The sequence below is a fragment of the Aptenodytes forsteri genome, unplaced genomic scaffold (genome assembly GCF_000699145.1).
Source record: "Aptenodytes forsteri isolate BGI_AS27 unplaced genomic scaffold, ASM69914v1 Scaffold257, whole genome shotgun sequence".
NCBI classification, from domain to species: domain Eukaryota; kingdom Metazoa; phylum Chordata; class Aves; order Sphenisciformes; family Spheniscidae; genus Aptenodytes; species Aptenodytes forsteri.
Window position 1 is genome coordinate 4,894,297 of NW_008795194.1, and position 23,746 is coordinate 4,918,042.

Consider the following 23,746-nt stretch of genomic DNA (forward strand, 5'->3'; position numbering starts at 1 on the left):
GACTTCTTGTCCCTTATAAATAATATAGTAAAATAAATAAAGGGCCAGAGGACTGACCAGGGCTATAGAGCAGTCCCACACAAGGGGAGATTACAGCTGAATTTAACTTCTGGAAAAGAAATGGCAAAGAGTATACAGGTTTAGATCTATAAAATCACACACAAGATAGCAAGCAGTAAACAACTACACACTGTTATTCAGAAAACACATCAGAAAGCGGCAAATGAAAGTGATCTGGCAGAAGCTATAAAGGAAACAAACTTTTACACATACTGCAGAGTAAAATACTGGAACTCCTGGCACAGGATGCCGCCGAATCCCCCCCAAATGAGTTAAAGAATTAGGCCACTCAACAGGCGAGGCCTTATTCAGAGATGCACATAGTGCCTCTGGCTCAGGAAGTCCTTAAGCGACAGTCTGCTAAACGCTGGGAATGCTCGCGGCATTACTGACCACCGTCAGTACGGGCTCTGGGCTGGAGACGCTTCCGGTGTGCCACAGCCCAGCCATTCTTCTGAGCGCCCATCTGTTAACAGGCACACATCGGAACTCCTGCTCTTTGTCTTACTGCTTTTGCCTAACATTAACCGGCTCGTAGTAGTAATGGTAAAAATAACAACTACTTTTAATAGCTTATTCTATCAAATATCTATTAATATTTCTGGAAATGAAAAAAAAAAAAACCACCAAGAAATTGCAAATGCAGCTAAGACCCCAGGCTCAAGTCCTCATCTCACCCTCTCCATTTTTTCACCAAAGAACATAATATTTTTATCAGCTTGTATGAAATAACACAAAAAATTGGAGATGTTTAAGCTGGCATTTCCCGATCAGCACGTCTGAGATCAAATGCTTTATTTTTTAATAAATTTTTTATGTTTTCACATTTATTGTTTTAATATATTTCCATTTATTAAAGATGTAATTAACAAGCTTTTTAACTTGAACAGAATATCTCAAGAGTTATGGGTTAATGAAATTTATGCTATTAAACCCATAACTAGTAAGGAGAGTATTACTCTAGATAAATTAAGTACGTTTGTACAATTAAACCATTATGAAGTACAGATCATTTTCAATAATGTTCGTAGAGAGCTACCAAAGAAGCATAAAAATTATCAGCAGAATTCTTTTTAGAAAGCATTCTTTCAAATGAAGTTTTCCTGGAATTAACACACACTGCCAAAATGCACAAATCATTTTGAAAGTGAGAAGTGCGTTGGGCAAAAAACCACCACAGTTTAAACAACATATACCTCATGATGCCACTAAAGCATTTTTAGCTGTGTGGTATAACAAGATAGAAACCTTATTTTTTCTCTGCAATATGAATTTATTTTCCATGAAAATGTTTTTGACTAAAAATGATTTATTACATGAAAGCTTGCAGAAATAAATTCTGTCAAATACAGAATTCTTTTTTTAAAATGTGACATTTTTCTTAGAAAAATGTTGTGACAAGATTTAGGAAAAACTGATCTATTTCCTTAGGAATTGTTCTATTTTCTGTTATAAAACAGCTCAAATATATGTTCTATGCTTTATACAAGATGAAATATGATTTACACATGAAATGTGTAAATTCTCATATGCCCAGCAATTGTGTTCATTTCACAAAGTAAAAAAAAAAAGTAGTCTTATGGCATCAACAATTGCATAATGTACAACTATCACCTCGGTCACTCCCACTGACCACGTCCACACTATTTCTTATTTCATGCCGAAAGACTTTCAAAGTTTTTCTTAGTTACTAATGAGATTTAGAGTCTTAACCAGATGATTTTGATTCATTACTCATACAAAGAATGTTGAGCTAGTTGCTTCAAATGACTTCCGGTAGAACAATTTCTATTATAAACTGCTGCAGCAACTTAATTTTTTTTTTGTAAACTTTGCTTCCAATAAACTTGAGCACTTCAAGCCATGTAGTTCAAAATGTCTAAAAAGATTTGAAACACCTCTTATTTTGATTTCTTTTTTTATATACTGGGAAAATTGTTCCTTAAACACTTCCTTTGTAGGGCTAGAGTTGAAGTCTATGACTTTAAAATAAAATTCATAGTTAAAAAAAACCAACTTTTTTTCCCCTGTCTCTAAGATCACAAGTGTAACTAGCTCAGGATGTTACAATATTAAAAAACATTGTGAAAAGTAACAGAACAACTTGACACACTTTCAAATGTGACATTTAAAACAGCAATATTGCTTTTCCAACCTTAAACTCTTGAAGGGAAAAAAAAAAATCAACTGAAGTATTTCCTGAAAATTTTGGTCAAACTTGTTTTCATGTTTGCAAAGTTGAAAGAATATACAGCTATAGAATGCCTGAAGTGCTCCTGCTGATGTTTAAAAATGTTTATAAAACCTTCTCATGTAACATTCACACTGTAATCTGAAAGTTTTACATTTATCACCCTAGCCCCAGTATCAATTTACTGAATTAACTGAATTAATTTCAATTAACAAGCAAAGTTAAAACCCGATTTTTTTTAGACTATAAAAGTTACATTTATAAATACTTGAAACTAAGTGACAAAAACAGCCATTTCACTTAGATCTTAACGGTTTTATTCACAAAATAAACAGCTTCATCTTTCCAAAGGAAGAATTTAACAGAAAGACTCAATGCAAGAGTTATTAAAAAAAGTGGTACTGAAAATTTGAAAAAGTCTGATAAAATTTACAAATGCAAACTATCACTTTGTACAAAATTTTTTTAAAGAAAGTTCAGTAATAGATTTTAAAATACAGTTTTAACAGCTCAGAAATGCACATTTATTTCCAACTCTGGTTAGGTATTATTTTCGTCTGTGTGGGGAATTCTCCCTTCGTCTGTCCTCGTTCTTTCTGGATTCTCTGTACTGGTCAGAATAACGGTTGTACTTCTCTCGGTGCTTCTCTGAACCATTTCTGTATCGGTTATCTTGTTCCTCCTCTCTTGGACTTGAATTATTATGGGCTCTCTCTCCGGATTTTGATCTTTCTCTTTTTCTACTGCGATGTCCATTATCTTTGCTCCAGTGTCTGTAATTTTCATCATCAGACAAAGAAGCTCTCCTCTCTGCTTTCTTCGGTTTTGAATTACTGTGTTTATTTTCTAGATCCTTACTTCTTTCATGGTTCTTATCCCTTCCACTATGGTAACCGTCTCTGCCATTGGACTCATCTCTCTGATGATATTTTGATACGTCATCTCTCCTGTGTGATTCTCTCAAATTTCGGTGATTTCTTTCTGATTTGCTCTCAGTATCACTTCTTTCCTCTTGCTGCCTCCTTCCCATTTTCTTTTCAAGTGATTTCCTTTTCCTTTCTTGCTTTTTCCTGGAAACTTTATCAGATTCTCTATTTTTCTTTTGCATTCTCTTTCTTTTGGCTTTAGGAACATCTGAAATTATAACAAATTACGGGAATAAGGTTGCATTTTAATTTATTACGCTTAACTTGTTAAACTACACAAAGTTCTAGAGAGTTATTCCTTTGTCAGAAACGTTTTGTGGGTACGTATCTGGACGAAGGTTTCAAAATAACGAGCTTTGATTTTATCAAAATCCCTACCCCCAGCTGAGTGTCTCATGCAACGGGGGAAAATTCACCCATTCTTTAACTGAGCAGGTACTTTTTATTTTTAAAAGTCTGTCTGCATTACAGGCTTTTTATTTTACATAAAGAGAAATTCTCCATAAAAGTGTGAAATGACTATCAAGCCCAAGACTACTCTTCATTTTTCCTCTAAGCTTCAATATTTCTCAATAACTCCACTGTTATCAACACAAGAACCTCACGTTAACAAAAGCAAGGTCACAACGCATCACCCCAAAACCTTAAGAGCATACAAATAAGAAATTAGGGAATAGCCTTCTGCATTTCATCCCATTTACAATGCCTATACAGGTATTGAGAACATGATGCAGCTCAAACCAAGAAGAAACTTCTTCCTCAATTTACAAAAAAACCCCAAACCTGCACTTGAATGCAAAACATTACTAAGCAGTCCTATCAGTGTTAAAACAGAGTAACTCCCTAAATGGGAATCTGACATAAGATCTGCAAACCTGTCAATCCAAGAATTTTTTGGTTATGTAAGATATGCTTCCATATTTGAAAAGATTTGTAATTCTATGTACTGACAAAACTCCAATAACCTTGCTTCTCCCCCTCCCCCCCCAGTTAATTGCTTAAGAGGGAACAACTCAAATTTGTACAGACATGGCTGCCACTCAGAAGTATCCATCAGCAGGGTTTTTATCCCTTAGCTATCTGCAAGCGATGCTCGATTTCTGAGAACCTCTACCCATCATCATAATCTCGTTGACCTGAATCAAAAGGACCAGGCACAGGCTGTAAAGTCATGTATCAAAGCACTCTCAGAAGTATGTGGGGTTTTTTTTGTTTTTTTTTTTTTTTAGAAAGATCACCTTTCCCAGACCATCCAGTCTCAAAGTAATTTACTTTTCCAATTACTTCCTGGAAAAGCTTATCAGTCAATGGAGATTAAAAACAGCAGATGGGGAAAACCTCCAACACTATCCTATGAGGAAACAGAGGCATGCTGAAATGGCTTGAGATAGCGATACCGCAGCAACATAGAAATGGCCCTCTGGCTCATTTTCAGGAGAAATAGTGACAGCTTCGTCAACAATTTCAGATTAAAACTTGTGTATTTCTAAATGCACAGTAGCGCTCATCTCAGTGGAAGAGGCCTTACTCTTCCTGTTTGCTCTTTATAAGGAACCTCTAGATTTCACTCGACAGCGTTTATCAGTAAACACTGAAGTGACAGCCATTTAGAATAACCATTAATTCACCTTATTGTATGAACTATAGTATCATATCAGCTAACTGTTTCTAATCACTTTTTGAAAATACCACAGCCTTTATTTAGTTTAATAGTACATCACATATCTGAGTCCTACAGCAGCTGGCTAGTCTCATGTCTGAACTAAGGCTTCCTGGCATTCTGATAAAATGCAATGACGGATCACTTCAGCTAGATTTTAATACATTAAGTTTTTTAAACAGTATTTTCCTTATTATTTTACATCCACTAGAATGCAGAAAAAGACCTGAGAAAGTAAATACAAGTTTAATAGTACATCACATATCTGAGTCCTACAGCAGCTGGCTAGTCTCATGTCTGAACTAAGGCTTCCTGGCATTCTGATAAAATGCAATGACGGATCACTTCAGCTAGATTTTAATACATTAAGTTTTTTAAACAGTATTTTCCTTATTATTTTACATCCACTAGAATGCAGAAAAAGACCTGAGAAAGTAAATACAAAAGGAAAAAGCTGCTTTGATAACAGAGAAATTTCATCCTCTGCTGGTCCTGTTTTGGTTGGAACGACCTCTCCAGAGCAGTGCTGAGCTAGCTGGTGAAGTTCCACACATTAACATGTCAGTAAGACAGTAATCTCTAATATAGCTCTAAGCTCAATTTCTAATCAACAGTTTTTCTATTTTCTTTTATATATTGCACTGTTAAAACACTGAAATACTGTAGCACATTCCTCTGAAAAATGCGTTTCAACTCTATCAGGTTATTTTAAAGATTTAAAAAGCTGCAAACACAGGAAGACCTGGAGTTATAACCAGTAATGAACCTCAACCAAGTTTACCATTAAAGAATATAGTTATCTCCAATTACTGTTCTGACCACTGCATTTAACTACACAAGAACCAGGAAAAAAAAAAAGTGAGACCATGCTGCAAAGATGTCAAAATGCAAGTTTTAATGAATGTGTTCCTGAATGGAGAAAGGAAAAGTACTAAAAGGGAAGGTCCTAAACTTACAAAAATAAAGTGTTCATACTAGCAGACTGCAGACTCAGTTGGTTTGTCACTAAGGACTTACCTCTCTGGTTCCTATCAAGCAGCTCAGCAGAGCTGCAGCTGTCTATGCAGGAGCCATCTGGCTCTTCACTGAACTAATGCCTCCTCTGACCCTGTTTAACTGTGCCCTCCTCTAGTGCTTTGTCATCATTAATGCGATTAATGTGATGACACACAAATCAGACTTTGTACAGTAAGATTGCAATGGAGAACAAAAATGCATTTCCAAAGCATGAGCACTTCACACTGCTTTTATTTTATTAATCAACATTTTCATTTCAAAGGCACATGATAAATCAAATTAACTTTGAATCAGCAAGCTTCTGTACTATAGGAAGTCATGCTGTGCTATCATCTGCTCACGTTATATACAATGGGGGAGACTGCACACACTAACTCATACTAGCATGTACTTTATAGATTAAGCAATGTTTATGACACTTCATGACAAACAGAAGGTTCTACATCAGCAGGATGGTATAAGATGCCAAACACTAATTATAATGCAAAAAATTACAAAATACTAAGTTGTCAGCAAAAGCTAATTCTTCCTTGGAGGTTTCCCTACAGACCTTCACTCTATCACCACACAAACTCTTCCTGAGGAATTAGAAATGGTAGACTCGGAAGGAGAATAATTCAGCTAGAACTGAACAATGTCATTTCTGATCCATGAAAAGGCACATATTTACAGGGAAGGACACAAGTAGTATCAAGCTCACACAATCAAGCCAAGCAAAAAAAAAACAGTTGTAGATATTAGTCTCTACAGTTCACCAGTAAGCATCCCGCAGAGATATTAATAGGGAATGACTCTAATCCCTCCACCCTCCACTGAAGTGATAGTACTGTGCAACAGGTATCAACTGTGTAAAAAAGTAATCTACAAAACAACGTTCCTCAGATATTTAAGTCTCCAAAAATGGAACTCAGTTTTTCTAAATTCTAAAATAAATTTCCATGAGCAATATTTAGTATTTTAAAACCTGTAAGTTTAAAAAAATTGATTAGTTTTTAAAGCAGAGAAACTAACTCTGTCTATAGCTAGCTTTTCCTCAAAACAAGCATACATAGAAATAGAAATAAATAGCTGTATAGAAGTACTTAAAAGAGAATTAAAAAGTTATAGTTAGTGTTTAAGTACCTGAGTCACTGCTGTTGCCACTGCTAGATGAGGAGTCACTGCTGCTGGATGACTCTGAGCTACTACTGCTGCTGTCAGAATCAGAATCTGAGGAAGAGTCTGTCTCTGAAGATGAAGAGGAATCTGATGACTCAACATCTTGTTTCTGTGTCATTATCATCTTTGGTGCATTTTTAAGATGCTCCCGTAGTTCATCCCTAATTAACAAAAAAAATTTTTTCAATTTTTTTTTTTTGGCAGGGGGAGGGGAAGGAAGGAAAGTAAATATAAAAATCAGAAAAGTGTTCCTCACGTTAGTCCTCCAAGGCCAATAGAAGTGAAGAAATTGATGGCAAAGCGAGTGTTTCTTGGGTTATCCCGAGGCAACAATCCCTCAAAGAAAGGCTGCAATGTTCTGATGAAAACAAACATCTAAATTAAACACCATGCCAGCTTAGCACTAACTCTCATTAATAACTGAGAAAGAAACTGTATGGATCTCTTCATGCATTTTTCAATATTTTCATTTGTCTATATCTGTGATGTATCTGACCAAAATGCTATTTAAAAACTTGCTCTTTTATGAAAACATAAGCTTCTTCACACACACAGAAGAATTACATACGTACTGTCAGATTATGACAACAGAAAGCCTGATTTTGTGAAGCCCTGAAGAGACTTGTGAAATCGCAGTAGCCTGGGATAGCAAAGGATAATTACTTGTTGACCAAGAAGTTCAAAGATCCAAGTATCTATGCTGAAATCCCAAACAGGGCCCTAAGTATAGTTTCAAGTTTAAGTTTACATGAGCTAAAGCATCTACTAAATTCTTCATCATACACAGAAGAAATCCCAACTCACAGGAAACAGCTCAAGCAACTGAAAGGAACATTGCCAGAATGTTCAGGCATTCTCAGGCATACATCACATACATCACATACAGGCTTAAAAGAATGCATTATTTACACCATACTTAAGAATAATAAGCAACTAATCCTAGAAAAACTGGAATTAATAGTTATGTGTTTTTTTCTAAGTTTTGTCAGAAAAAGAAGCCATAGTAACATTTATTACAGAGCTATATAGCTGACAATACTTAAAAATAGACTTGCACTTGGAAAATTCTTATACAAGCTGAACTATCATAGGGAAAAAAAAAGATACATCTTGCAACTAGTCATGCACACACTTGAACCCAAATTGATGGTAACACACTCAGCTTAACGAGACTCAGCAATGATTAAATCTATACATGAACTTATTCTTGAAGTACTGCAGCTACAGAACTGCAGTCTTAGTTGAACTTGAAAACAGAGTTCTTATCTGTACTTTTTCAGATCAAGAAACTAATTAAATTTTTTTCAGATAAAGAAACTAATTAAATTTACAGTTTTCAAAATAAAATTTCAACTTACTCATCTTTTAATCTTGCATTTAGATTAGGAAGTCCCATATATTCGCTGAGTTCCTGAAAGAATATTTTGACAAAAATTCTACTGGAGGATGTGGTAGTTTCTTCACTCAGTATTATACATTCAAGGACCTGAAATATTTAGAAAAATATTTAGAAAAAACCCTTAAGTTTAACATACATTATTTTATTTATCTTAAAAACCTTTTTCCTCCTGACATAGCCAATAAAGACTGATCTCCCCCGCCCCCGAACATACACCCTGTAATTCCTAGTCAAGACTTTCTTCCTCAAAAGTTCTTTTCTACCACCTGGGAGCAGTTTCTGATCATATTTATAATACTAATTCTTTAAGGATTTATTTTATCCAGGAAAGCTCCACAAGAGAAAATCAGGTGTGCGAACTTCTGGGAAGCTAAAGATTTGGGACTTAAGTTCTAAAGAGGTGAAATATTTGGACTGACTTGTGTGTGCCTGAAGAATGACAATTAGACTAGACTGTGAAACAAGAATAGAACAGTAGGAAGAGAGAAGTTACCTTGATATAATAATATAACATTAAGAATGAAGAAATAAATATATCAGAATGCAAGATTGCCTTTATTTATTTGGCACTTAAATCACAAAATGGCAGTATTTTTAAATTTCTTATAATTATATAAAACAATTTCTTATATAAAACAATTTCATATATAAAGATAATTTTTAAAGGGTTCTTTAGGCTTGTTTTTTAGAGACTGTTCTGCTATTTACGTTGCTGATTAAAAGTTCAAAATTCTAAAAAAAGTACATTTTAATTAACCAATTCCAGCTGAGCTCCACAAAATAACAGCTTAAAACAAGTACTTAAGAATGGGGGAGGGTGGATGACGATGCACAGGGGACAGAAAGAGAAGATGGAGCAACACAGAATTGTTCAACAGTGTCTGAGAAGATACTTAAAATAATCCAGTTTGCTACAAATACAAGTAGTTCCAAATTGTAGAATAAATACTGAAATGAATGTATTATATATTATTTCTGAATACTGGAGATGAATTATTGAAATAGAAATCTAGGATAATAGCCTTTTTTACTTACACTCCAGGGAATTGAATCGGTGTACAGTAGATGAGCAAACATCTTGGCAACATTCCTCAGTTTGTTTGTTTCCAAACGATGAATAGTATCATATTGTTCTTTGAAAATAGCTTCAAAGGATTCCATATATTCTTTTTTTAACATGCAGAAACGCTGAGACAACATTGTACAATTTAAACAACCAGATTAAGCAAAATATTAAACATGCAAATAACCTACACCTAAGTGACCTAATGGTGCAAATATTTACTGCAAGACTTTCCTTTTAAATAACACTTAGAGAAGAAAATACCTTCAAATGTATACATTTTATTGCTTTCAGCAGTTTGTCAGAACAAGAAACTCATCTGCATTGCAAATTAGTAATCATCAATTTTGAACTACAGCAAATTATCCAGCAATTTCTTTTACTTCTGTACATCCAGTGTTTTCACCTGATGTAACCCTATCAAATATAACTTTTTTTTCATGACATCACTGAATGACTATTTAAAAATATGAGAGGCAGCAGGGAACACAGCTAGAGGTAAGACATTTTGGATGTAAACATTCCAAAGAACATGGAAATTAACATTTCTATTCTACTGAATGTGTAGATTCATATGGTTAGTGCTTCATAACTGACTATCTGCAGAAGTATTTTCCCAAACATTGGATAAAACATACAAAGGGAAAAAAACATTCAGCATAACTTGCTCCCTTGAGAAGACAAGTATTTTATCTTAACTAGTCAGATCTGTCAATATCATAGATAGGGAAAACTTAACTAAGAAATAACTACAACTAAATCAGCAATTAGTTACACAAAAACAAAGAGCTAGCTGTTTACTGAAAAACAAACAAACAACCCACCCACCCACAACCCCAGGACAGTAAGTATTAAGTCTTGTGCTCTAAATAAAACCTACTAAGCAGTTTTGAACAAAGTAGTAGAAGACAGGAGTCTCCAAAATTAATCTTCAGCACTGTAAAATGGGTATTTTCTGGTAACTCATAATACTTTTACCTCTTTTTAGTACCATTCCTTTGCCACTGATTTATTGTTCTATGGTAATGAAAAAAGAGGGAGGCAAAAAAAAGCAACAATATAAAGAGAAAATGAGTTCTCTCATTCTGCATTCACTATGCTTATTACAATCAAAATGTTAATTCAATCAACTAATACAACCAATCAACTAATATAACCATTTTCAGAATGATAAAAAGACTATTAGTTTTATTTATCCATTAAAATTTAAGTTTGACACACAAAAAAAATAGAGTAAACCAGTGAAATTATCTACCATAAAGTGTAAAATCTGAAAACAGAACTTACCCCTGCCAGTAACCCAAAGAATTTCTCGTATGTTCTTTGCTGAGCACAGCAGTCAAGTATCATATTGCAGAGCTCTTTCTAGTTAAAGGAAAAAAATTCTCTAGGTAAATTCACTGTAGCAGCAAAAAAACATCATTACTAAGTACCAAAATATTGAAGAAAGCCTTACATGAATGTGAGCTTTGAAACAAGAGCATTTACATAAAACTTTATTGGCAGCATCAGTAGTTTTCTGAATTTCTCATGTTTTAGAAATTATCTGGGGCATGAATACGAACTTTTGCCATTCAAATTCCCTCTTCTGCTTAAGCTAAAATTTATGAGTTAACACACTGTACATCTCACCAAACAACGTCAAAAGTAATTTACAAACTGACTTTACCACAGTACAAAAAAGGAGGTATAAGATAAAAAGGGAAGGTCTTGAGGGCTTTTTTGTGGTTTTGGTGGTTTTTGTTTGTTTTTTGGTTTTGGTGTTTTTGTTTTTTGTTGTTTTGGGGGTTTTTTTTAATAGCACCAATCCCTGCATTTATGGAAAATGAAGATTCTTTGCAACCTCCAAATGTCAAAATGGCATATAGACAAGCCATTTGGAAACTCAATTATAGTGTGCATGCTTAGCAGTGTATTTCCAAAAATCAGAAATATCTATAGATTTTAGTATATACTAATATCTTTAATTATTCAGCCATAATTTTCACCACAAGCTCTGCTTACCATAAGCAAGCAGAAGGCAGCGCTTTACTGCAATTGCTTCAGAGAGGCCCGAAGGTGACGTTCAGAAAGACTATACTCAGCCTCAGGAGGCTGATCTGCCTAGATTTCCTCTATAACCAAGAGAATGAGAGGAACTTTTCCAAAGAAGCTGTTTCAGGCTCATGTCGTGAATCACCCTCTAGAAGAGCATCTCTCCTTCTTGGCTAGGAAGGAGCAGAGGAAGCCTAGCTAGATTAGCCTCCCAAAACTTTTGTGCATCCCCCATCACCGACAGCCTGTCTTCTGTTTTTCCTCGTCTCCATGGTGGACATGGATGTAAGCACCGGCTACGGCAGTCCCGCAGAAGATGCTCTCCCTCCACTGATACCAACTGTCTAGAACAGTTAGCCCCAGTCTTTTTGGAACACAGGTTGTCTGGCTCCCTTTCTCCTTGTTCCCCAATACCGTCACCCCAAGATCATTATTGAATCACCCTCTGGCAGCTACCACCTCCTATTCTTTCACACACATCAAACCAAGAACCAGAAGGAAACATGCACGGGTGGATTCTGCTTTGTACCTCGCCTCTAGGACCAGAGCCCTTCACCACCTGAGAGCAGTGACCTAGGCAAGTACACAAGTTTAAAGACAAACTTATTACTCTGCCCTACTATGTAAATTATAGATTGTAATACAGCTATGAACTGGTTTAGGGCACATTTTGAAACAGTAATTTAGACAAGTGAAGCAAACACTTCTATATAAATTAAGAGCCATGAAACACACACGGCACTTAAAGAGAAGTTAATGGGAAAAACTGCAGTCCTGTTTATTACTACTTTCTCATAAGACCAACTTCATAGCCTAAACCAATTTATGACATTCCCAAATAGGTTTTTGGCTGTCAGTCATGTATCTTCCACGATTAATTTAGTTTCTCTTTAAACTAATAACAAACTCCCATAAAATATTGGATAATTTCAAGCATTTTGTCCCCTTTATATCTTACACCAGTTTACTGTAACATATACCAGATTTCATATTCTCCCACTTGTACCATTCTTCCAAGCATGTATTCCGAAAAGAAATGTTTTGCCCATCACAAAAACTCAAAACAAATAAAAAGCCAACCATGCTGAACAAGAAAAAATACCCCCTCCAAATATCAAGGCAGTAACGTATGAAACAACCTTACAGATGTGTTTAAAAGCATTCCTTTCAACGCTGTCACACTGTGTTAGTGTGATGTATTAAAATGCATATTAACTTTTTATATTATGCTGTTTTACAGTAATGCTGCAGTTAATCAGTTTTTAAACAATAAAAAGGGTAAAGTGCTGATGCCACTGCTAATATAGTCAGCAAGACTTGAAAAAAATTACTTTTCTTCCTCATCTTAAATGCAATTACAACATTGGTATCCCCTGTGGTTTACAGTAATTAAATATTTTAACATTTTAATTAAATACTACAGTGATTTCTAGGAGGGTATCTTGAATAATCACACACATGAAAATAGATTTGCCCACAAAGACATTCTTGCTAGTGTTACCAAAACAACTCAAGGTTAGGTCTAGAGTAACTGTCTTCCAAATTAAAAATTAACAAACTTCAAAATGATTTAATTATTTTTTGAGATGCGACAAGTTCTCATAGCAATTCTAGCTTCATTTATAGCTTTAAAGGATAGTTAACTAATTTTTACGCTCCCAGTGATAACACTTCTGGTGTTATCTGTTATCTGGTGTTTCCTGTTATCACAGGAAAAGCCTGTGTGTTTTTAGTCCATCACTTGCTTTAAAGAATGCAATGAATTTGTTTCCCAATTTTACAGGCAATTTATATACTGTATTGTTCAACAGTTCTCATACAATGCTCAACAAGTGACTATTCAGCTTAGTTAAGAAAGTATGTATAGCTATCCAATCATGAAGTAAAACGCTTTGAAAATATCTGACATCCCATACAGATGGTGAATGATCTTTTGTAAAGATCTTGAATTCATTATTGTATCATGGAAAAAAACAGACTCCAAAACTGCTAAGACAGAAGATAAGGAGAAAGCTCCCTCTAAATACACTGTTTTTCTTACCGGTCTCCCTAAACATTTCCTACTAGCTCTTACCCAAACAGGATAATGGTTTAGATGGACCGTGGCTCAATGTAACATGGCAAGTATAACGATACATTTGAAGATGCTAAAGGGTAAGCTAGGAAAAGACAGAAAAATCAGACTTGCTTTTTTCCCCCAGCTTTACCATTTTAAAAAACAAGCACGCCCTGCCCACTCTATATTCTCTCAGCTTCACACAAAGGCTATGTACACTGCAGATAGAAGAGCAACTCAGCTTTCTCACTCCCTTCTGATCCTTTTTTACTGTTCCTTTTGACAGTTATGACTTTTTTTTTTCCCCATTTCTTCTTTCCTTTTTTTTCTTTCTTCTTCCCTTATTTTTTGCTATTTCTTTTCTTTAACATTTGCATTCAGCTAAGACTGCAATTTCGGAGCTGCCCCACAGGCTGCCTCCAAGAGGAGGTCTCACTCTCCCCTCCCTAGCTGGAAGCGATGTAATTTCCACCTCCCCTCCCTTGCCAGCCACACAGCTCTGTTCCATCCATTGCATACACAAGCTGAAGCAATCATAAGACATTCCCACCCTGTAAACTAATGTAGCTTCTTAAAATATAAAACTATCAATCCCAGCACTTGGTTTCTACAATCATACAAGGAACTAAAGGAATTGATTTGCTGGAAGCAAACCTAATAAAGGACATAGGCTGGTTTAAATCAAAGTGAAATTGGAATTATGTGAAATTAGTGCCTTGCATTTTATACATCTGCACTGCTTTTACAGATGCTACGTTTTTCCTTTTTCCTCTCAGCTGAAGTGTATTTGACTTCCACTTACTACCTTAAAGCTCTCTCTACAGCTGCATATTTTAATGTGTAACTGTCACATGTACCTATTTTTCCAGCACCTCTCCTCTTTCTCTTCTTCATTCGTTGAATTACCACTTAAGAGCCAAGGCTGGCAAAGCCATGGAAGGTGTTTCAGTAGCAGGTGACCTCTTGGCAAACTATGTGCAGCGCTTTCGACAGCTACTACACTGTCTCCAGGTCTGTCCTGTGTTTGGTCAGCTAATAGTCCTTCTCAACTTTTACTGTCCCTTTATTTACCATTTTTTACCTTGTCCTGTTTTATGTTTAGAGCAACGATGCTTAAAGCTGAATATGGTTATCAAAAATCTTGCACAAATCAGACCTGTAACTGTTACACAGGAATCATTAACTGGATATAAGGATAGATATATTTTTAATCATGATGCTACAAGTCTGCAACACACACACACACAGAGTCTGGTGAAATAATACATTAAAGCCCCATAGTATCTGCTTCTCTTTCACCTCATGGCTACACATGCAAAACTTAAAATTAAGTGATGCCACTGAGGTAATCTGAGCAATTCCATCTCCTTAGGTTAAATGCATACATTCATACATATTTGGAAGATCAAAGTCTAGTCAGAATTCTAGCTAACGCCTGTTATCAGTAACACAAAAATATAGCATACTTCTGTCTTCTATACCTTCGTTTTGTAGGCATCGACATATACTACAACATACACAGAAAGGGAAATGAGCTTCCTAATTATATAATGAAACTGGCTATTTTTACCTCATTAGTATCTTTAATGTCATAAAGAGATGCAATTATAGAAAGCTTTATTTTATGTTTATTGGAAATTTGTTAACATAAATATCACCTGTCACATTTATAAAGCCCATGCAGCCTACTTTCCAAAAACTACAGTTAAGCTTTAAGCACTCAAGATAGTTGAAAAATGGTCTTAGATTTTTTAAAAAAAATTATTTTCTGGTAGAAAAGATCAGTAAGAGCTGAAAAATTTAAACTCATTAAAAGTTATGAGCATATGCTTAAAATAATCTTATCTAATAGATATCATGTAATTAAAGTACTTTTAAAAACTTAAGTTGTGCTTCTGGGACTTCAACCCATATAGGTATGGTTTTAAAGACCTCTTTTAATCCATTACTAACTATTTCAAGTGATATTTTGAATAATCCATCTATTTTTAGATGATTTCTCTTGTCAAAGCTCAGCCCCTTTGTGCGATCCACAAGCCTATTAAGAGTAACCCCTATTTCATCCTTCAGGTCATTAAAGAAATCTCAGGTCAGCCAAAGCAACTAGTTCATTCACACCTACTGAACTATTTAGAAGCTGTTTTCAATTTTAAATATGTGATCTACGTTATTAACTGGAGAGAATGAAAGAGGGTAAACTGGTTCCACTAATGGGTCTTTCCAAATTTTAACTCAATATCCAGATTCTGCACCTATATGTGCATTTTCTGATGTTCTATATCTTCAGGGATTACACTGATGTCAGTGGCACTGTATGTTACACAAATTAAAGCCACTGAAGAAGCAAGATTTTGTCTATCAGAATTTTATATCCTAACTATAGGGTGTTCAGAACCAGGTTTTGGTTGGGGTTTTTTTATGTTGTAGTCTTCTGAGGCTCCTACATGTGTGAAAACCAAGTCAAAAATACTATGTAATTTGTAAAAACTTTGACCAGTGTAAAATGGCCAGACAGTAACATAATATAAACAAGTATACAAATCAACACTTTGACTTGAAAAATGTCAAATTCTTACTGGGATTGTGGACCCACCTCAAACTCAAGGCTATGGATAACATTAATAATTCCTTTCTTTCTTCAACACCTTTTGAAGACTCCTGAGAAACAGACTTCAGATTGCTTTTCAACTTGCGATCTACACATCTCTGGCATCAAATATATTATTTCCATTTTCAAGATACAGTTCACAAGCCATATAATCTAACCTATGTATCTTATGTACTGAATAAACACCCTATAAATTCATGGACTGTCAAAAGTATTCCCAGGATCACACAGGTCATAGAGATAGCCAAACAGTTCAAGAAACTATGCCCTGTAGGTAGGGATTAGTTACTGCACCTTGGATTAAGAAACAGCTGTAAGCACACACAGTCCTTTTCAACACAAAGGAAATCAGGCTTGAGGGCCAGCTTCTTTCAAAAGTTTTGAAACATATTACAAACATTCAGCTATCAATGTTTTTAAAGAATTAAGAATTTTAATATATTAATTACATATGACAACTAATACCTTGAGCCCAGATGTTGTTCAGATGAGCAGTTTGAGAGTAAGATCATTCTGATTTTGATGGAACTTGACGGTTTAAGGCAATGTATTTGAAAAGTACAGTTAAATTTAATGAAAAATCTGAACTAAATGCTATGATAGTCCAGGCTGAAATAGTATATGGTTCAGAAAATTAGATATATCCATGTCATCAGACTTATACTTCCAGACATTAACAACAACAAAAGAAGCAGGGAAATAAAGGAAGCTTATGCATTAATATAACTCCAATTAAACATACTTTTAACCTCAATGTCAGAGCTACTGCTATGTACTTTTTTTTTGACAAATTATGAAAATTCAGATTGATCCAGCATCTCAGGCCCACAAAAAGTCCTGCTTCAAGAGACAGGAAATCTACTTGAGGATGATCATCTTTCACAGGTAGTAGGAAGTCTGTGAACTAATCATGGTGCAGTTGCCAGACCTACAAGTTGCAATGCCGTACAATAACAAAGGAAACTGATGAATATAAGAAATCATCAACTTGATCAGAACATGATTATCAGTTTTAGACCATTCCACTCTATACCAGTTTCCTGGACTACATTCTCACTGAATATCAAGTCAAAATAAGTACTTCTGTTATCTTCAAGACTCGATGCATAAATAGCACAAGAGAGACACTGACACCCACCCCTCCAACTAGGACTGTTTTGAGCAAGTGTGACACCATCCTGTAAAAATGAAAGTGTGTCAAATGCATGCATAATTCTTTCAAGAAGGCTATGCCTACAATAACTTTTCTCTTTTTAAGTTAAAAAAAAAATCCTGTGACCCATTCCTTTTGTCTGCATTGAGGGGCAGATATTCTTATATAAGAGGCTTTAATTTAATTAAACAAAGTTCAAAGCATTGCTGTATACAAGTTTAGTTCTCATCACAACCCTGATTGATCACAATCAGCACCCAGTACTAAACTGCAATGCCAAAAAGCAGTATTTTGTTGTTCTATTCTGTAGATGATCCATTTGAACCTTAATCCTCTTTCTGCGAGTCAGAGCTGTGCGACAGTCCATTACCGGTATTAACCATACAAACACTTGGGTTGCACAGCAGCTAACGTGACATGATAATCTGATAATTCAACCACTGATAAAAACTGCTAAATACATTCCTGAACTCAGCCCTGCTAAATCATGCCAGAAATCTCTGTACATAAAGATTTCCAGAACAATTAACCTGCAAGAAAGTCGTTAAGACTGTATTAGTCTCAAAACTGTCGTTCATGTCTGTCTTCAGGTTTTGAATATTCTTATTAGTTTTTTAGATTGTATTTAATTGACAATTCACTACTCAAAACCTGTGGAAAACAGTCTTAATGACAAAAATTAAAGAAAGCTGATTTCATTAAGTAAAGCCTTCCAGAAGGAAAACACGAAGTTACTGTGAAATTAGACTTAATCTGAGCAGAAATTTTGCAGCTAGAATTTTAAGTTTCACCTGATTTTTAAGGAATAGAAACTGCATTAAATGATACTTCAGTCAAAAACTCTAGTACCTGCTTCTCATGATAACCACCATTCATAGTAGGAGTTGGCATAGAGAATGGGCTCTTACCTGCAGGGTCTTTTCACTGTAAGAAAAAACCAACCATGACATTATCACCTCTCCTACACTCGAACTAAATCACAATTTTCTTACAAGCATAAGCAAAACTTCGAAGATTCACCCAAGAGTTCAGCAAACATTTCAGGAATTTCTCAAGATTGGTTAAAGCTTTGAATCATAAGGTGCAAAGAAATTATAGATAAAGACACATCATCCTGCAATACAAGTTGCTGAAGCTTTCAGTAAAACAGACCCCCCAAAAAAAGCGCTTTATGGCTAAAAAAATAATCCTGTGGTTTGTTTTGATAATGAAGGCAGTGGGAATCAATTCACTAACAGCTTCAATCAGAAGATATTAACTTGAAAGAATAAAAGATGATTTTTCTTCTTTAGAAACAGGCAATTAATTCAATCAGAAATTCCTGCTGAGTGCATTCAGTTTTTTATCCACATGGACAGACTCGAGCCCCATAAATCCCTGAATAATTTTATTGTCTGTATCTGGTTGTTCTTTCTGCTTTCACACTGATCAGAAAACCTCGTTTCTTTCTTTTTGCCCCCATAAACACTCCTTAGGGGCTATAAATCTATACAATGAGCAAGTCAAAGCTCTCACATCTTTGATTAAGGTGAGGTGAAAAGTAATGATGATTATTAGGGAAAAAAGAAAATCAGCACAAAGAAGATGCCTCGTGATAAGATGATGCAGTTTTACAGCAGTTTTGAATCTTGAATTGTAGTAATTCCTACAACTAGTACTGAATCATAGGTTGATACTAATTTATTTTTATCTCTTTAGATAGATACATATTTGCACACGCACATAAAATGCCAAAAATAACACTTCTGCATTTATTTTAAAAGCATCTCATTCATGGCAACTGCAGCTGGATCATAATTACATCACCTCGGATTCTTCTTTTTTTTAATAGGGTGGTGTGCTAACCAAAATAAATTACCTAAGTACCACAAACTGTAATATTCAAATACACAAATTTTTATTCATCTGAATGTAGTAGTTTTCAAAGAATGCTATACATTTTAATATTGAAAACTGATGCTTAGTGAATTTTACACATTTTCCAAAGCACAAAGTGATAGGAAAGGATCTGTTGGAATAAGATGTCAAGGGAACAAAGTAATATTGTCTAGAGACTTGACTAGACAGCTAGTAGGATATTGTATTTTGTCTCCTCCAATCATTTGTTCTCTAAAGAGACATGAAAGTCAGTAGCAACGTTTCAGAGATTATAGTGCTGCTGGTCACAAAGCTACTGTACTCTAAATTAGTTAGCATTGTATTTAATTGATTCCCAACAGTTCCATATATATTCAATTTACCCATACTTTAAGTCTCAAAACTAGACCTGGGAGTTGCTCTGAGAACTCTCCTACAAAATTAGGAGTAACAATTTTTGTGTTTGCAGTGCAACAGGAAAAAACAAACATGTTTGCACATTTATTTTTGCATACAGTAACATTCATGTATTTTTAATCTGTGATTGATAGGGGAAATATAGTTTCTCAAAGCTGAGACAGAAGTAAAGCCCTTCACAGGATTATGTAATATAAAAAGATTCATATTCAGTAAATTAGCACCCCATAAAGTATATGAAAAGTAGCACCTTAAATTCATCTGTTTATGTCTGGTTATTTTGATTTGCAGCAAGCAGAGGATTCACAGAAAGCAAAAGAAAATAACCTGGCAGCAAATATTAAGCCAAATCTCAAAAAAAACAAATAAAGTGGTGAAAGAAAATCTACTTTTATGCACCTAAGATTCTGACTAATGAGTTGTTTTTTGGGGTTGTTTCTTTTTCCTTCCCCCATTAAATTTATTTTTTCTGAGTAGATCTTGCCCACAGAATAGTTTGTAGTTGACAGAGACTCCAATGGTATTAAATACTAACAGTTGAGTAGTTCTCTGAGCAGTTACCTAACAAGCAGTGTTACACAAATTATATCTCCGCTGTATGATCTAGCACATATATTCTAGATTGTTCTCTCTATTCTTTATAGCTGAATTGATATGCTGGAAAACAGGATTTTTTTCTTTAGAATTCTTCAGGTTATGCTTCACTGGGAATCATAATCCTATACATGCTTAGTATTGCACTTCATGCACAGAATTAAAGAATTAGCTAAAAAGATACACTATCATCTGAGTTCTTAGTTTACTTCCATGTAAATTGCTTAGTAACAAAATAGTACAAGAACTGAAAAAATAATACAAACCATTTTCTGATTACTAGATTAAACCAAGTTTTCAAAGAACACTTAACTGTAGCTGAGATCTCCACTTACTAGTTACTATTACACTAATAAGGTTACTTCTACACACATTGTTTCAAATAAAACAGAATATAGTGATAATTAAAGCCACAAGAAAATTAACAGCTCTGTCAAGTGCAACTCTCATTATGATAGCTTACAGCTGACTGAAAAGCTGTTTATAAAATTAGATGGATATTTACATTCTACCAGGATCTAGTATAAGTACTAGCTGAAGGAATTTCCTTTACTTGAAAACATACCAATTGTATTGATCTTACAAAGAGCGTCTGAAGACAAAACAGATTTTGTCTGATGATCTCCAAGATTACAACAAAGCAATCATACTTACAACTGCTTTAATTCAATATACTATTATTCAAAAAGGACTGGGAAAGCAACAAAACAACACATTCTTTTAGCACTATGCTAAATTTCAAGCCCCACTGATAAAGTCTACAGCTGCCTGCAAATATGATCTTCAACTCTGAGTTCTTTCAGAGACAGAGCTCTGAGAATGACTGCCATGCCACAGTAATTTTGTCATAGGGTAAGTGTTTCAACAGTCCAAGCAACAAACCTTTTCAAACAGGCTATAAGCAAACATTTGAGCTGCTTGACAGAAAGAAGCAATTGCATAAGACAAATATCTTATGGAATATGTGTCAGCCTATTTGCTCTAAAGATTGTAAGACTCATTTTAGGAAACGCAGCTGTAAGGAATCACTCATTCATCTGCTTGCTATACAAACTAGGTCCCAGGACAAGAGTAAGGATTCTAGATACTACCATAGTACTATTTCTTAGTATTGTTAACAACAAAAAAGAGTAAGAAGCAAGGCTCACAGTCTGACTTTCAGGAAAGTCCATCTTCAGCAATTTGTGAGCACATTCTTCAAAGTCTAAGCTGCAACAATAGAAAAAAATACTTATTATTTGTGCAACATATGCTACGCTAAAAACATTTCAGAGTTAGATTGATTGTTGGTGCTGAAGCTTCAACTGCTTTGAAATAAAGTCTCTCATTAACATTCAGAAAGCTGTTTGTTTTGCTGGGTTTTTTGTTTGGTTTTTTTAATAAACATTTTTTATTTCATGAGTTCATATCTGAAAATTAATCCAAAGTCATTTGCAGACAATCTGAAAACAAGATGACCCAGATCATTATTACTATTACATCATCTTACAAAACTTAGCAAAACACAAACATGTGAGCTCATTTTGCACATCCTGAAACACTCTGAAATGCAAGCACTGTACATAAGCTCCAAAAACAGTATATACCACACTCTTCTCTTTGCACTCCTGTTCTTGCATATTGAAAGACTTTAGCTACCAGTAAGTACCTCCCCGCACCCAAGTATAAGATGAACAAACTTAAGTATGGCAAAAAAGCATTGAACAGTAACTTCAAGAAATTTAAGAGCCTTTCATACATCTCAGCATGGTATTAATTAATATGTCTAATGATCAATACCAGAACTACATTATCTCACTCCTCATGCAGGTTCAGACCTGCAGAATATTGTGGACCATGTGTACTTTTAACAACAGAATTGAGTGGAATGCAACAGATGAATCTCTCCTTTTACCCAGGCAACACAGGAGTTATACCATCATGTTTTGATTATTTGTGCCATGTACTGCAAGGGGATTTCATTCTCAAGATGAGTACAAATACAGTACACTTCAGGGTTGGTATCTGTATACTTATTTTCCAAACAATGCAGATGGCAACAGGCCTGAAGAGTACCACACTGCAGAACTCCTTACTCTCAGAAGTGGAGAAACTACAGCATCTCTACTTCAAGCGTGTCACACATTTTCTTCAGAAATTCTTAAGATGCTGTATAAACTGAAGATCACTGACTTTCGTTCACTCAGAAAATTTTGATTACAGCAATCCTCATAGAAAAGTCCCAGTGCACTCCTCAAACATTTTGAAACAAACAGGATTTATCTCAGAATGAGAATTTGGGTACCTATTTGTCAAAATAGTCTGCTTTATACAATTAGGTCAGGCTCCATAAAGAACACTTCCCTGCTTTTTTTTTTTTTTTTGAATTTCACACTAAAAAAAGAATTTGAAAAGAAAGAATTCCAGTTCAGCCATTTCAAAAGAATTACACTCATAGGTGTACAAATTATATTTATTTACCTTGACTGAATAGCAAGATAAATTGTACGACGGAAGGAGACCAGGTTAATTTCTGTTTTGTCATGGACAGTAACTTTCTGACCTGGGAAAGAAAAACATGGTTTTGTAAACATTAAGGCAGATATATGTAATCTCTCAGAACAGCTCTATTTACTAAGTCTGTAGCACACTACATAATAATTCTTCTAGAAATATTTAGGACTGTTTAGCAGGTTTATGTATTTTTTTTAATTTATTTTTACAGAGAAGGAAAAAATAAAAATCAGTATTTGCCTCGTGTAACTAACAAGTAATTATTTAGAGATACAGTTTTAAGACTGTATCTTAACAGTCTTAGCCACTGCAACCTCTGGGTTTAACATTTCTTGTCTACATTATTAGCAAGGTATTTTCTGCATATTTTAACTATACAATGCTTTATGTAGCCTCCCTTACTTTAACAGGAAATTCTTTGTTTCTGTAGTGTGTAGGATCTACGTTACAGCATTCTGCAAAGTTCTGTTTTGTCCTGGAGCAAGTGTAGAAAAATCCATTCCGAACCACAACCATTCTGGGAACACCTTCATTCATAAGATATTCACTATTCCTTCATTCTTTTAAAGTTTGGCAATAGCAATAAATGATGAAAAGTTATGTGAATTCTCATACTTTTCATCAACCTGGAAGCTCTGCTGTTCTGTGAAATACTCCAGCAAACTGGTGAGGAAATCCATTCTTGGTATTCTACAAGAACCAGATTTGGCTGGCTTTTCAATTACTCACACAGTCTGCACAAACATTTCAGTTATGCTTATCCATCAATTTTTTTCCCTGGGAATCAAATACGTTCTTTGAAAATGCGTAAACGCTGTCTGTTTCCACTAAAGATCAAGAAAGGGGGCTGAACTGAACTGAGAGAGATACAGAGGATGTAAATACAGTTGTAAGAAAACTCATTCTGATTTTGAAAGTGACTTAAAAATATGATAGAGCACTAGAAAGTGTCCGCAAAGGTTGCCTTTGCTAGTTTTTTAAAGAAGTGTTTTCATGTTCATTATTTTTAATGTCTTATGTTTGCAAGGCTTTTCTCACATGAAACTGGTGTACTCAAGAA

General features: G+C 34.8%; 1 protein-coding gene across 3 annotated transcripts in view; it reads right to left on the reverse strand.

Annotated features, from left to right (window-relative positions):
- Positions 1-2,554: 2,554 nt before the first annotated feature.
- Positions 2,555-23,746, reverse strand: part of CWC22 (CWC22 spliceosome associated protein homolog) — a 31,972-nt gene continuing 10,780 nt past the window's right edge. For all 3 annotated transcript variants that reach the window (XM_009278625.2, XM_019471899.1, XM_009278624.2), the window contains exons 12-19: positions 22,654-22,735; positions 21,342-21,402; positions 10,762-10,839; positions 9,447-9,599; positions 8,371-8,498; positions 7,269-7,370; positions 6,977-7,173; positions 2,555-3,385 (exon numbers count right to left, since the gene is read on the reverse strand). In XM_009278625.2, the coding sequence (XP_009276900.1) occupies positions 2,799-3,385; positions 6,977-7,173; positions 7,269-7,370; positions 8,371-8,498; positions 9,447-9,599; positions 10,762-10,839; positions 21,342-21,402; positions 22,654-22,735 (1,388 nt within the window). In that variant the 3' untranslated portion in view covers positions 2,555-2,798. The remainder of the gene's footprint in view (positions 3,386-6,976; positions 7,174-7,268; positions 7,371-8,370; positions 8,499-9,446; positions 9,600-10,761; positions 10,840-21,341; positions 21,403-22,653; positions 22,736-23,746) is intronic.